Source organism: Daktulosphaira vitifoliae, unplaced genomic scaffold (assembly GCF_025091365.1).
Source record: "Daktulosphaira vitifoliae isolate Bord-2020 unplaced genomic scaffold, ASM2509136v1 Scaffold_3, whole genome shotgun sequence".
Taxonomy (NCBI): Eukaryota; Metazoa; Arthropoda; class Insecta; order Hemiptera; family Phylloxeridae; genus Daktulosphaira; species Daktulosphaira vitifoliae.
The window spans coordinates 8,103,816-8,117,427 of record NW_026099574.1 but is presented as its reverse complement, the minus strand read 5'-3'; the positions used below and the strand labels follow the sequence as shown (position 1 = coordinate 8,117,427).

At 28.3% G+C, this 13,612-nt stretch overlaps 2 protein-coding genes across 5 annotated transcripts in view; one reads left to right on the top strand and one right to left on the bottom strand.

Moving 5' to 3' along the window:
• LOC126902512 (uncharacterized) overlaps nt 1-13,612 on the top strand; it is a 28,039-nt gene that overhangs the window by 2,811 nt on the left and 11,616 nt on the right. Inside the window, exons 1-2 of one of the 4 annotated variants that reach the window (XR_007703230.1) lie at nt 3,107-3,225; nt 9,709-9,981. Coding sequence is in view for 3 of the 4 variants with exons in the window: in XM_050679875.1 (XP_050535832.1) it covers nt 7,853-9,317; nt 9,709-9,935 (1,692 nt within the window). In the remaining variant the exon portion in view is untranslated. Of the gene's footprint in view, nt 1-3,106; nt 3,226-7,827; nt 9,318-9,708; nt 9,982-13,612 lie in introns of those variants that run through there. The other 3 variants (XM_050679875.1, XM_050679874.1, XM_050679877.1) reach the window with 3 other exon arrangements.
• On the bottom strand, nt 2,692-4,740 carry LOC126902547 (uncharacterized). Its single transcript, XM_050679937.1, has 2 exons — nt 3,796-4,740; nt 2,692-3,580 (listed from the first exon to the last, which is right to left on the bottom strand). Exons 1-2 carry the CDS (start codon nt 4,031-4,033, stop codon nt 3,528-3,530), a joined length of 291 nt encoding a protein of 96 aa, XP_050535894.1. The 5' UTR covers nt 4,034-4,740; the 3' UTR covers nt 2,692-3,527.

The following is a 13,612-nucleotide window of genomic DNA, read 5'->3' as shown; positions in this document are numbered from 1 at the left end:
GTCAAAAGATCACAAATCGTATCTAGTCGAAGACATTACCCTTAAAAATTGAAAAAAATTCCCTCGTTCCCCGTAAAAGGGGGAAACCTCCAAAAAAATTACAAATTTAAAAATCGCTAATTTTCAAAATTTTTTCAATTTTTTTTACTTAAAAGTGCCATAACTTTTTCAAAAATGAACGTCTCAATATAAATCTTTTTTATATAGATGCATANAACATATCAATATAATTCTTTTTTATATAGATGCATAATATCATTACCTTTCATTTGGTATATTTTTTTCATAAATTTAACCCTTAACCTGCCCACAATGGGGGAATTTAAAATGACAACTTTTTCACAAAAATTAATTTTTTTAACTTAAATTTTGAAAATGTTCCGGAAGGTCTGACACTTTTATATATATCTTAAATTAAAGCTAATGTAATATGCTTTATCATGAAAAAAAAAAATTTCGGACTTTATCTTATCTTCATGGTGAAAATGGCTACCGAATGCTATTTTTGTGTGAAAATTTTCGATTTTGTATTTTCCATTTTTAACTTTATTATGCTATAACTTTTTGAAAAATGTATGAATCATTACAATTTTTTTATGAGAAGTAGTATTTATATAGATCTTTCATTCGACATACTGTTTTTTTAAATCGGACCATTTCCCTAAATACAGGGGGGATTCAAAACATAAAAATGCATATAGAAAGTAGAACTTTTTCAACGTAACTTTTGAAAGTGTTCCGGAAGGTCTGACACTTTTATATATATCTTAAATTAAAGCTAATGTAATATACTTTATAATGGTAAAAAAAAATTTCGGACTTTATTTTATCTTCATGGTGAAAACAGACATTAAACTTAATAAAAAAAATACGATTTTTGTAAAAAAATTCTTTTTTATATTTTTAACTTTATAATGCTATAACTTCTCGAAAGATGTATGGATCAATATAATTCTTTTTTTTGTAGATGCATGATGTCTTTACCTATCATTTGGTATATTTTTTTTATAAATCTGACTTTTTACCTGCCTACAGGGGGGGATTCAAAATGACAACTTTTTCACAAAAAATTGACTTTTTCAACTTAAATTTTGAAAGTGTTCCGGTAAGTCTGACACTTTTATATATATCTTAAATTAAAGCTAATGTAATATACTGTATCATGGAAAAAAAAATTGACCTCTGGACTTGTCTTCACGGCGTGAAAACAGACATTAAACTTAATAAAAAAAATACGATTTTTGTAAAAAAATTCTTTTTTATATTTTTAACTTTATAATGCTATAACTTCTCGAAAGATGTATGGATCAATATAATTCTTTTTTTTGTAGATGCATGATGTCTTTACCTATCATTTGGTATATTTTTTTTATAAATCTGACTTTTTACCTGCCTACAGGGGGGGATTCAAAATGACAACTTTTTCACAAAAAATTGACTTTTTCAACTTAAATTTTGAAAGTGTTCCGGAAAGTCTGACACTTTTATATATATCTTAAATTAAAGCTAATGTAATATACTTTATCATGGAAAAAAAAAATTTCGGACTTTATTTTATCTTCAAGGTGAAAATGGCTACCAAATGCTATTATTGTGTGAAAATTCTCAATTTTATTTTTTACATTTTTAACATTATAATGCTATAACTTATTGAAAAGTGTATTGATCAATATAATTTTTTTATGGGAAATACTATTTTCTAATAATCTCTTTTTTATTCTACATACTTTGTCTTAATCAGGATATTAATAAGGAACTAGCAGTTTATGAAGCTTTTGGAATAATCCACCAATTTTTTAAAATTAAACACTATCTAAAGATTTGCATCGAAGCGTTTTTTTTTTATAGTGATTTTAATCACTGTCAGATATCATTATACTTGATCCAACTATGCCACGTCACCACTGTGCCGCGACCCCCCTGTGCTGGGTTTTTTTTGTGATATTAATATTATTAAATTTCTATGCATCATATAAAAACTTTATTCATACCTCTTATAAATGGTATAACTTTTCCTAAAATTGGTCGTTTTTCTGAGGATAATTGTACAGTTGAACATTCATATGGTTTCAGAAGTGTAACAAAATCATTTATAACTTTACGCTGTTCATTTGTTGGCATATTAAGACAACGTGGTAAAGACATGGAAACTAGCATTAAAGGTTCTTTAATCATTAAAAGACGTTTTAACATAATAAGTGTACTGTTCCAGCGAGTTGCGATGTCTTGTTTTACTTTTAAAATAAGACAGTTAAGTTGTTCTTTTTTATCGCGAAAAAGTCTACTCGATACTTCGCTATGTTTGAAATGTCCAACAATAGATCGACACATTTTTATTAGTTTCTTAACTTCTATTTCATCGGAACGAGAAGCTGTAGTAGTGTCATTATTAAAATCATCATTATCTTCGCTTTTTAAAGCATTTTTTACGACATTGTTTAATTTATGAGCAGCGCACGGAATATGATTAAACCCAAGTAATCTAATTGTAGGCTTTATATTCGCACCAGAGTCTGTTACAATCGCAATGGCTTTTACATCGATAGCCCAATCACTTATGATATCTGTTAAAATTTCAGACAAATATTGTACTGTATGACTAGATATTAGTTTTATTGTAGCTAAAACATAAAAGAAATTATAAAAAAGAAATTATAAAAAATTATAAAAGAAATAGTATTTATAGAAGTCTAAATATCTGAAGTAAGCGTGACATATTTTGTAGATGATAACATAGATTGAACCATTTCAGGTGTAGAGTTATAAAGTTTAGGTATGAGTGTTGTTGCTATTATTGGATACGCATTATGAGAGGGAGTTTTGCTACATCTTATTTTTATGACTGATAACGTGTCTCGCGCTACCACCACCGGTTGTGTGAGCGATTCATTATGTTAGATGCGAGTGTACGTGATTATTGTGTCTCGCCGACTATTATCGGTCCCTTTTGTGAATTTTGCGCTCTCGCCACCATTGCTAGCCCTTTCTACGTGGTTCTATGGTGCACCTAGCTCATAGTCGCTTTAATGGATTAACCACCCTGGTGATTCGTCGTGGGTATAGAATTGCTATACCAGTCTATGCCATTGTGTGCCCTTCGTGTACATAACAAGTGCCTCCGTTTGTATCGACTACCCTTGTAGTCTTCAACATTTTAATGTAAAGTATTCCAACTGTTTATTTCTCACCGTCATCAGTCATCTTTCATCTATTGTACGTTACACAGTTAAGTTTTTATTTGTTTATAATTATTATATTATATTTTATCTATTTTGTTCAGAGATGCCTTGTTGGCCATTTTAGTATTAACTATTTTCTACAATCGATAACGGGCGTGTCTTCTGCAATCATTTTGATAACAGCTTTATTAAATTCATCAACTTTGCTCTTTGATGATAAGCTGAACCTATAAATCAATATAATTTTTTTACCTTTTACTTAAAAGTAATTTTACATAATAACTTGTATAAATAACACTATTACCTATTTGTTAGTATTCATTGTTTTGATCTTCTTTGTTGAGTTCCTTAGGTTTGTTTAGTTATTTGTTCACGCATATTTACATTCATAGTTAAAGAACCTTAAGAACACATTTAATAAATAAATACATTTTTTTTTAAATTTATCTATTTAGTGGTATTTTTATAATATATTAATAAAAAAAATATTCAATGAGAATTATATTGGAAAACTCGTTTAGAAAAGATACGGAAATAGTCAATAATAATCGCATTGCCTTAGTATGATATTAAATAATTATTAGATTAATTAGTGTTATTAAAAATGTTAATTTACTTGTTGAGGGCGATGACTGTTTGTTAGAAACATTAATATCATTCCGTTCTTCATTTTGAGACGATAATCTATTTGCTTCCAACGCTGTAATATGTTTACGGCGTAAATGATCCCAAACATTTGATGTATTATTAGCATATTTTATTTTAAATTTACAGAATTTACATATAACTTGATTAGAAAAGTTGGGATCCTTATCCACAAAATTCCATACGTTCGATCTATTTTTTTTGTTCATTTTATAGAGAAAATAAATTTTACACTAAACTGTTTGGTACAACAACATTTTTAAAATGTTCAATAATTAACCAACTAATAAAAATAGTTTATATGATTTTTAAAGAGGAACAGTATTTATTGTTGCCACCACTTTTACAATCATAAAAATTTTAAATGCGCTGTCCTCTTTATCGGTGTTATGCCTTTACAAGACAAAAGAGGAGGTAATGCTAAACTAAGAACAGTATACAAGGTATAAAGTGTAAAATAAGACTTTAGTATTTACGAATACTTCTGTTGCACATAGAACAAACCTTTCCGATTAAAACAGAAAATATATCTTTAGTCATCGAAATAAAGAACTACTTTTTAATTTTCGACCCATTTTTATCAGTTTTTACCAAAGACTCACAAACTAAAAATGAATAAAATGGTACTTTTTACTATTATTAATTGTATAATAATTTATGTTAAGTATTCATTATCTTCTTATTATAATTAAGTGTACTTAATAAAAATTTTAGTTAGAACTAATCGATTATTTTTTGAAACCACTCGCTAGCCCATTCGAATATTTTTTAAAACTATCGAATAGTTTATGCTTAAAACACACTATTCAGTTGTATAAAAATAATTGGAATACTATTCGATAGTTCAAACTATTGTGAAATGCCCATCACTAATTATAATGTTCATATGCATAAGTATTTTATGAGAATAATTGCGGTGCCGTCTGCGTTATATTAAAATCAAAGCTATCATTATCTAAAAATTTTATCATTGGCTACCAAACGCTTAGGTAATCATATTTCCAACATCATAGATGTCACCATATATTAATTATCACTGTCGTATGAATTTTATGAGAAAAATGGAAATTTGAAAACTAAAAATTTATCATTTTAATATTTTACACGTGAAAATAAAAATCATGAATCAGCAATAATCTTCAACATAAAATATGTAGATTTTTACAATTATTAATATTCTTTATTAAAATATACTTTTATATTTTTTAAATTTTAAAATAATAAAGTAAATCCAATAATGAATTGTATTAGGTCAATAGTATCTCTTAAATTTTACTACCCCTAGAAATAGTCAAGGACACATGTGGTGGCAGCGGCCGCTACTTAACATACACTACTCAATGTAATGTGTACGTATTATATTGTAATGTTGCAGAATTTAATTAGTTTTTTTTAATAAATGTTATCAATGAGAGGTGTGTGCAAAAGGTGTAAAGTATTTTAATAATTGTGTATGTGATAACCTTCACTAGTCAACCGGTCTGATATCTGTCATCAGGTGACCGTACACTGTGCACCTGTACCAATATTGTTATGTCCCCTCAATGAACGTGTTCAAAGTTGGCACCACCACCACCCGGCGTCACAATCACCGGCCACTATCCAAATGCCGCGACGACAGATTTTTTTTCTCACCTATACTGCCAAGGCGACAAGTCGTGTTTTCTTTATATAATTTTTATTTTGAAAACCACGTTTTTTTTGTATTTTTTTTTGTCCTCCGTTTTTTTTTTTATTAAAATAAAATGTCGAGTGGATCTGCTGTCGACTTGTATCAACCGGCTGTTCATATTTTTTTTGTCCTCCGTTTTTTTTATTTAAACAAAACGTCGAGATGATGATGCTAATGATGATGACGTTGTGAGACACAACTATGGCCGGTGGTGGGCCGGCACTCCTCAAGATTAAAGACAACAACAAGTACAACATCAATAAAACCCCTTTTTACCCCCTTTTTAATTTGTGTATCAAGCACCTCCTTTTTTTTTTCTCCTTTCATATGAATATATTTATATCTAAAATAGTAATTATAAATTTTTTAATTAAATAATTAAAAAATGTTGTTATATTATACATGACCCTTTTTTTTTTTCTCTATACTTTTCCCTCATTTTTATTAATATTGGTTTTTTTTTTGTTTTTATCAAAACCTAGTAGCTCCGTCAACAAGTACTATCTCGTTTGGCGCGGCTACTAGGTCAATGTCTAGTGTTCCCCCTGAGCAGTGGGTAATTAGTAGGCTTCTGTTAGGCTGAAACCTTACAATATTAAACGTAATATTTGTAATGTATATTACCCTCTCCACTAGACAATAGGCTAGTCTACCCTATCCTTCAATAGATAGCGCCGTACATAACAGCAATTTTGAATAATTTCGAGGAACCGGGCGCATTCTTAACGGAGCTCATGCCCGGCGGCGCGTTCCTCGGCGAGCAGGTCGGCGAGCTGCAGTGACGACAGGATACCCGCCGCCACTCCGGACACCGTTCGGTACGCCGAAACTGTCCGGATCGCCACCCGCCTCTGCAACCTGAGAAGGGCTTTACGGTTTTTGGATCCTCGGTCCTACAGGAGGACCGAGTGTACAACGCTGACTAAAAGTCTGCGTTGCATCTCCCTCGGCCTTCCCAGATTGGGCATGAGTCCCGCTAAGCAATCCATGACTTTCTGGGCCTGCTGGGCCGCACGAGTAATGTACGACACGAACTTTGGACGTTTGTCTATGACAAGGTCCAGATAAGTCATGGAGTCCTTAAGCGGGATCTCCACCCCTAGCAGAGCGAGCTGTGAAGGAGTTAACTTGTACTTGCCCGTGAACAAAACCGCTTCGGTCTTGTCCAGAGCAAGGCTCAGTCCACTCAAGTCTCCTCCTGCTGGATCCAGGCGGCGACTGTGCTGAACGCGCAGTTCACACGAGATCCAGCCTCCTCGGACGAGGCGCCTTCCGCCATCACAAGCTAGTCATCCGTGTAGCAGACGGGGCTCACATGTGGTGGTAGCGGAACGCGGAACACCGCGTCGTACGCGATATTTCCCAGCAGAGGCCTGAGAACTGTCCCTTGTGGGACGTCGCCCGTACCAAGAACCTGATAGGACAGCGCAGTGCTTCACCTGCCATAAGAAAGGGCACATTGCCCGCGACTGCCGGGTGAAGAAATGAAAAATGTTATTCTTTTTAGTCTTAGGTATTATTGTAGGCCGAATGGCTAAAACTGGGGAGGTAGAGCTCGAACCGAAATTCCAAAAGTTGACACAACTATGGCCTATATGGATTTGCAACTATGATATCATGATATGATAAATACCTTAGGTATTTATCACATAATATATTTTTGTGAACATATGACCCTTTACCTGCCACAGGGGAGGTTTCAAAATAGCATCTATTTATACTTGAACGTGATATAAACAAGAAGGAAAATTGAATTAAAACGAAGTTGACACAAAATTTCATATGTCCGAAAAGTGTCATTTAATTAATGTCAAAATGATATAGCACAATAAGTATAGATATAAAGTATTACAATAATAAAACAATATTCGAGGAGCGTGAAAACGGTATTGTTAAGATTATTATGCAATCAGTAAATTTTATTATTTATAATATTACTAAAATCTGTGTACACCCCTTATAAGGTATTTTAAAATAAAATAAAATACAAAAGCCAGAATTTTAACACTAAAATAGCATATTTATGATTGCGATAGTCATTTTCACTATGATACAAAAGCAGATGTCAAATTATTTTTGAAGTATAATATTTAAATATACAAGTGTAGACCTACTCAATAATTCTCTATAGCAAAATTTTCTTTTTTAATTTACGATAAATACTAAAAATAATTGCCATATAATATATTTATGCAGAAATTCAAAAACACTTTAACAAATAACGTCATAAAAGTAACACTATTTATAACATGGTATATAATTAAGTACAACAAATGGTTAAATAAAATATATAATAGCTTGTAAAAATACATAAAATAATTTTAATTATTAGTTTTTTATTTTAAAAAGACAAAACATGATTATAAAAAAAATTGTATTATTTTTGCATATTAATTTAACGTTTGGATTATCCTATAATGATATTCACTGTAATTTCATAAAGTATATGTTAAATTTTTTTAATCATAACAATCGATATTTAACTGAAATTAGTGAAAACATAGTAAACTATAATGTACATAATTTGAAAAAATATGGCAACATAATAAAATCCCATGGCGAAATTGTACTAGTAATGTTAGATGTTATAAGAGGAACTCATAAAAATTTATACTCTACTCAATTGACGTCTGTTAATTTATACTTAAATAATGTATCTAAGTATGTAGATTTCTATGCTAAAAATAATGACGGGATATTTGATATGTCAAATCAAACATCAAGTATTCTTAAAGGTTACATATTATTTCATAATTTTTATTTAGCACAGTTTGAGAGGACGATACAGAAGTATTGCAATAATGTGATATATGACGAAGTATTTATTTATTGTCCTGATTACAACGAATCAGGAGAATATACTCTCGAAAATTTTCAATATGTAGCAAATAAACTTAAAAATCGATTACTGCAAACTGATAAGCTACAAAATGACACGGATGATAACATAAATAATTTAAATCACAGTGAAGTGTATAAAGTTTTTAATAAAGCTTTTAAACGGTCTCAATACTGGGAATTCTTACCGAAAAATTTAATATTTTATGACTTTATGATGAAAAATCCCAAAATTTCTGAAAAAGATTTAATAAGAAGTTCTCAAGATAAGCAATATCCAATATTAATAAACGGACGGTATAAAAATGTTTTAGATATGATTCGATTTGCACCACTCACTATAAAATGTCATGATAAAAGTCATTTGAGACTTTTTGATATATTTAGATTTGTCAAATATACTTTTCATAGAAAAGAAATAGAAGTATTTCTTACATTACTACTAACAGCAACATTTCGTCCTATAGCTTTACTCGTAAATTTCTTTATCGCAGTTCTTGGGAAAATAACACACGAATACAACTTTAAACATAACCAACAAGAACTTTTAAAATACTACGAAAATATTATTTCTGTTGGTAAAAGAATAATTGATTGTTTTAACAATTTTGTCAATTTGAATCTTTTTGGTGACAATCCAAAACAAGTTTTTTCAGAATTCTTAAATAAAACTATTCACTGCTATAATATATTTATTCATAAATGGAATTATGATCTGGTGTATTTTTGCGATGATTTACAGAATGCATTAAAATTATTTTTATATAATAACAAATTTAGAATTAATATTCTTACTGAATATTTTACAAATGATATTAATGATAATCTAATGAACGCATTGGTTGTGAACCTGGAACAATCAGAAGAATTCGTAGCAGAATTAAAAAAACATAATAAATTCTTTAAAATCAACAAAAAGTCATTTAATTTTAATTGCACGTTAAATAATGAATACACGTATGTTCTCAATGGACATATAATAGGTACAATTAAGTATTTATCATATTTTATTAAATTATATATTAATTGGGTTGAATGTTTTAAAAAAATTTATTTTATTTTATTTAAAAATTAATTTATAATTTCATATTTGAAAAATATAAGAGACATTTTAAGATATTTCTGAAATTATTATTTTATTATTTAAAAATATAATTTTAAATAATTATTTGTCCCTTAGTATTGGATTATTTTAGTAGATATTGATGACCACTTATCAAAATAAATTAAATAATGAAATAAATTTAATTACTTACACATTATAAATAAATTAGATTTACATATTTTGGGCTTTAGAACATTGGAAGTTTTGCCTTTTATCAACTTTTAAATTATATCATATTAAGTAAAAATATCATTATTATTTATTTTTAGACACGCTATGTGGAACTAAAGATATTTACACAAAATTATATAAACTCAACGGCGATACAGCCACTCAAATCGGCGATGTCAAGGAAAAAAGTAATGCTGATGATAACGAAAATGAAAACAAAATTATTATGGAGCATCAAAATCACCCTAACAAGAATTTTAAGAATAAATATAGACGCAGTATATACTCTCCTAAGTACATAATTGATTACATATTGTTCATATAAATTGTACTTCGTGTAATATTTATAAATAAATATTCAGAATGGTTGAGTTTGAGATCTTTTTATTATATTATATAATAAATTCAACAAAAAAACATAAAATGTAAAATTTTTTAACACGCTTATATTAGTTTCACATTTATGTTTGTTGTAAGTTTGTAACAAGCCACGTATTATTATTCTTCGTATCCCGTCGTCTATGGCCTTGAGACTTGACTGTCGTAACGCATTCCCCCACTCCGCACTCCAATCGACGATAAACAATATTTTCCTGTATGATTTTATTTTTGGTTATCGTACCCGTTCATTTGTCCGTATTTTCAATAATATATAAATATATATACATAAACAAATTTTGTTGAATTAATATACAATTATAATACATAAGGGATTACAAATACTGGTATCTAAATGGTTTTTTTTGGCTAATTGGTAAAATACACATTATTGTGAGTTTATAAACACAGTAACTGGAAATACAGAAATTATATTTATTAGTAGTCATAATTGACAATACACAGTCCGTGACTGTGACAGCGTTGTCATTAAAAATTAAAAAGTAAAAAATAAATAAAGTTTACAAAAACTAAAAACACGCTTTTAAATCATATCGAACTAAAAAGTTAAATATAATTTTTAAAATAAGCATAAAACAATAATGAACGAAAATTATTAGTATTTAGTTTTATAGTATGAATGATTTATAAAAAGTTCTGTAGTAACTATAGATATTGTTCTGTTATTAGATACCAGTTTATTTAATATAAAGTATTTTGTAAACAAAAATGATGCACTTCGCACTAAATGCTAAAGATGCCCTACAACCATTAATTTATATCAAATAAAACAATTCAACTAAATGATTAATATTTTAAATACTAGCCTGAAATGTAAACATACAACACAAAACACTAAGTAATAAATAGCGTGAATATCAACAGTAATATACCACTATATTACTTATCTATACTATATTGCTATAACTTAAATCAATAAAACGACGCAAAGGCAATAAATTAAACAGTATTAACAAGATAAATACAACCGCTACTACTTCTACTACTTCTCAATATCATATGATCGCATCATGTCACCTATTTTTGTCTGAGCGGGTCCATTAGGCTCAAACAATGGCAACAAAACCAACCACGCTCTACTACCAAAATATAAAAATAATATATACAGAGTGGCCCACCACTCACTGACAACTTAAATAACTTTTGATCCAGTTAATATTTTTAGTTGATTTTTTTTTTAAATAATAGTTATACGTTAGGTCTATAGCTATATCTCAATAATTAATTTTTTTACATTTTATTAAAAATATTAATTATTTTTAAATTTTAAATAAAATGTAAAAAAAAAATCTAAGATAGCTATTTTGTAGAGTAGAATTTAAGAAAAATTTTAGTAAAAAAATATCTTATTAATATTCAGTAGTAAATATTCTGTAGCGTTTTGAAGTTTGTGAAAATTTGAATTTTCATGTATTATTTTACGGTATTAAACATTGAAATACGTATTGAGAAAAGGACAGAAGAAAACGCTATCTTTTCAATATACTTTTAAATGAGAGTGATAAGTAATAATTGCCTTATCTAATTTCTTATCATGGTATTAATGCCAAGTTTGTAATGTATACACACTATCATCATATATATACATAGTAGTAATCATGAAAAGATAGCGTTAAAATGTACCACTTCTATCCATAGAAATGGTACATTTTAACTTGTTTCATTATACATTATATTCTTACAAGGACATGATCCTTTTCGAACAAAAACTTAGATAAACATTTAAGAGAAATAGTCAAAAAACTCACACTGTTTAACTACATTGTGGCGTATGCGGTTCGGTCATAAATCAATTATTAATTACTTTTAAAATCCTTCCTCACCAAAAGAAAATCTATATATTATTTTTGTCATCTTTGTTATTCTACTATTATTAGTTAAATACATTGTATTAATTTTCGTCTTACTTGTAAAAAAAACATGTTAATGTTATATATGTAAATGTCAAAATAATATATGTTCTATTCATCTATATTGATCTCTGTGTTTCATGCTTATTTATCAATAAACAATTATACTAACAATTCGACAGTGACGATTTTTGGGGGTAAAAAAATATTATAAAAAGCCAGAGCAAACCCTTACTCCTGGCTATTCATTTCGTGCTCCATATTGGGCTGTTCTTTTCGTGGTCCATATTGCGCTGTTTTTATCGTGCTCCGTATTAAGTATTAAGTCGTGATCGTCATTGTCGAAATTTTATGTGTTAATTTGTGAACTAAAGAATCTGAACTTGTGTATTTATTTATCATTTTCACCAATATCATCAATAAGGATAATTATAAGAACCAGAGAATTTACCAGGTAAGATTTTTTTACATTGTTATTTTATGACCCTCGAATTACACCCCGAATCAAATGTAACTCTCACTCACATTTTTTAATCATAACAAATATTATTACCAAATATTACAATAAAATATATTAACAAATATTATTTGGTATTCTGACTTTTTCTTTTAATATTTTTTATTAATTTTTGAGTTACGAAAGTTAACTTAATTAACTATACAGAGTGATTTTTTTATCATAACCCACTCAATTACTTACAAAATAATAATAATTAAAATTTTTTTTTTTTATTACTATCTTTAGTTACTCATTATTCTTGAATTATTAACTATGTAATACTTTTTAAGTTCATCCCTTATGCCTGGTAACTTAGCAGTGTTAAGGGTGTCAACTTTGTTTTTTTAAATGGTAACACGTATTTTTAATTTAATAAAATGTTTGAGTTTTCAATTCAATAGTAAATGGTATTTGAATTTTTAATGAAACTTAATTTGTTTATTAGATATAAACAGTTAAAGTTTCAAATTTTTGAGCTAATATTCATGTATAATACACAAGGGATTACAAATATAGGTAGCTAATTGGTTTTTTATGACATCGATATTAGCAGGTACACAGCATTGTTATTATCAATGGTAGTAAGGCATATTGTTGTGAGTTTATAAATACACTAACTGACAATACAGAAAGTAAATCTATTAATAGTCAAAATTAATAATAAACAATCCGTGACTATGGCAGCAATGTCATAAAAATCTAATTAGCTACCTGTATTTATAATCCTTTGTTTATTATACAAGTATAATAACTCAAAAATTTGAAACTTTAACTGTTTATGTCTAATAAACGAATATAGTTATATTAAAAATTCAAATGCCATTTACTATTAAATTAAAAACTCTAACATTTTATTAAATTAAAAATATGTGTTTCCATTTGAAAAAACAAAGTTGACAGCTTATAAGGCATATTGGATGAACTTAAAAAGAATTACATAGTTAATAATTCAAGAATAATATGTTACATAAAGTTACATTTTTTTTAAAATTGTAAACTTTCACAATAGCATCCCTTCATTTCTTTTTTGGTCTTCCTCTACCTATTCTTCCTTCAACATTCATTTCTATAATTTGTTAGAGCTTCCGATTCTTTTTAGTGTACATCAACTATCAACGGCTCTACAGTTATCAACTTCAACCTTCATTACTATTCTATTTTTTTTTTTATCTTCAATTGTTTTTAATATACAAGCTTTAATTTTTTTTTTAATCCTATTGTTATCCGATAACACAGTACATTGTCTTGCCCAAT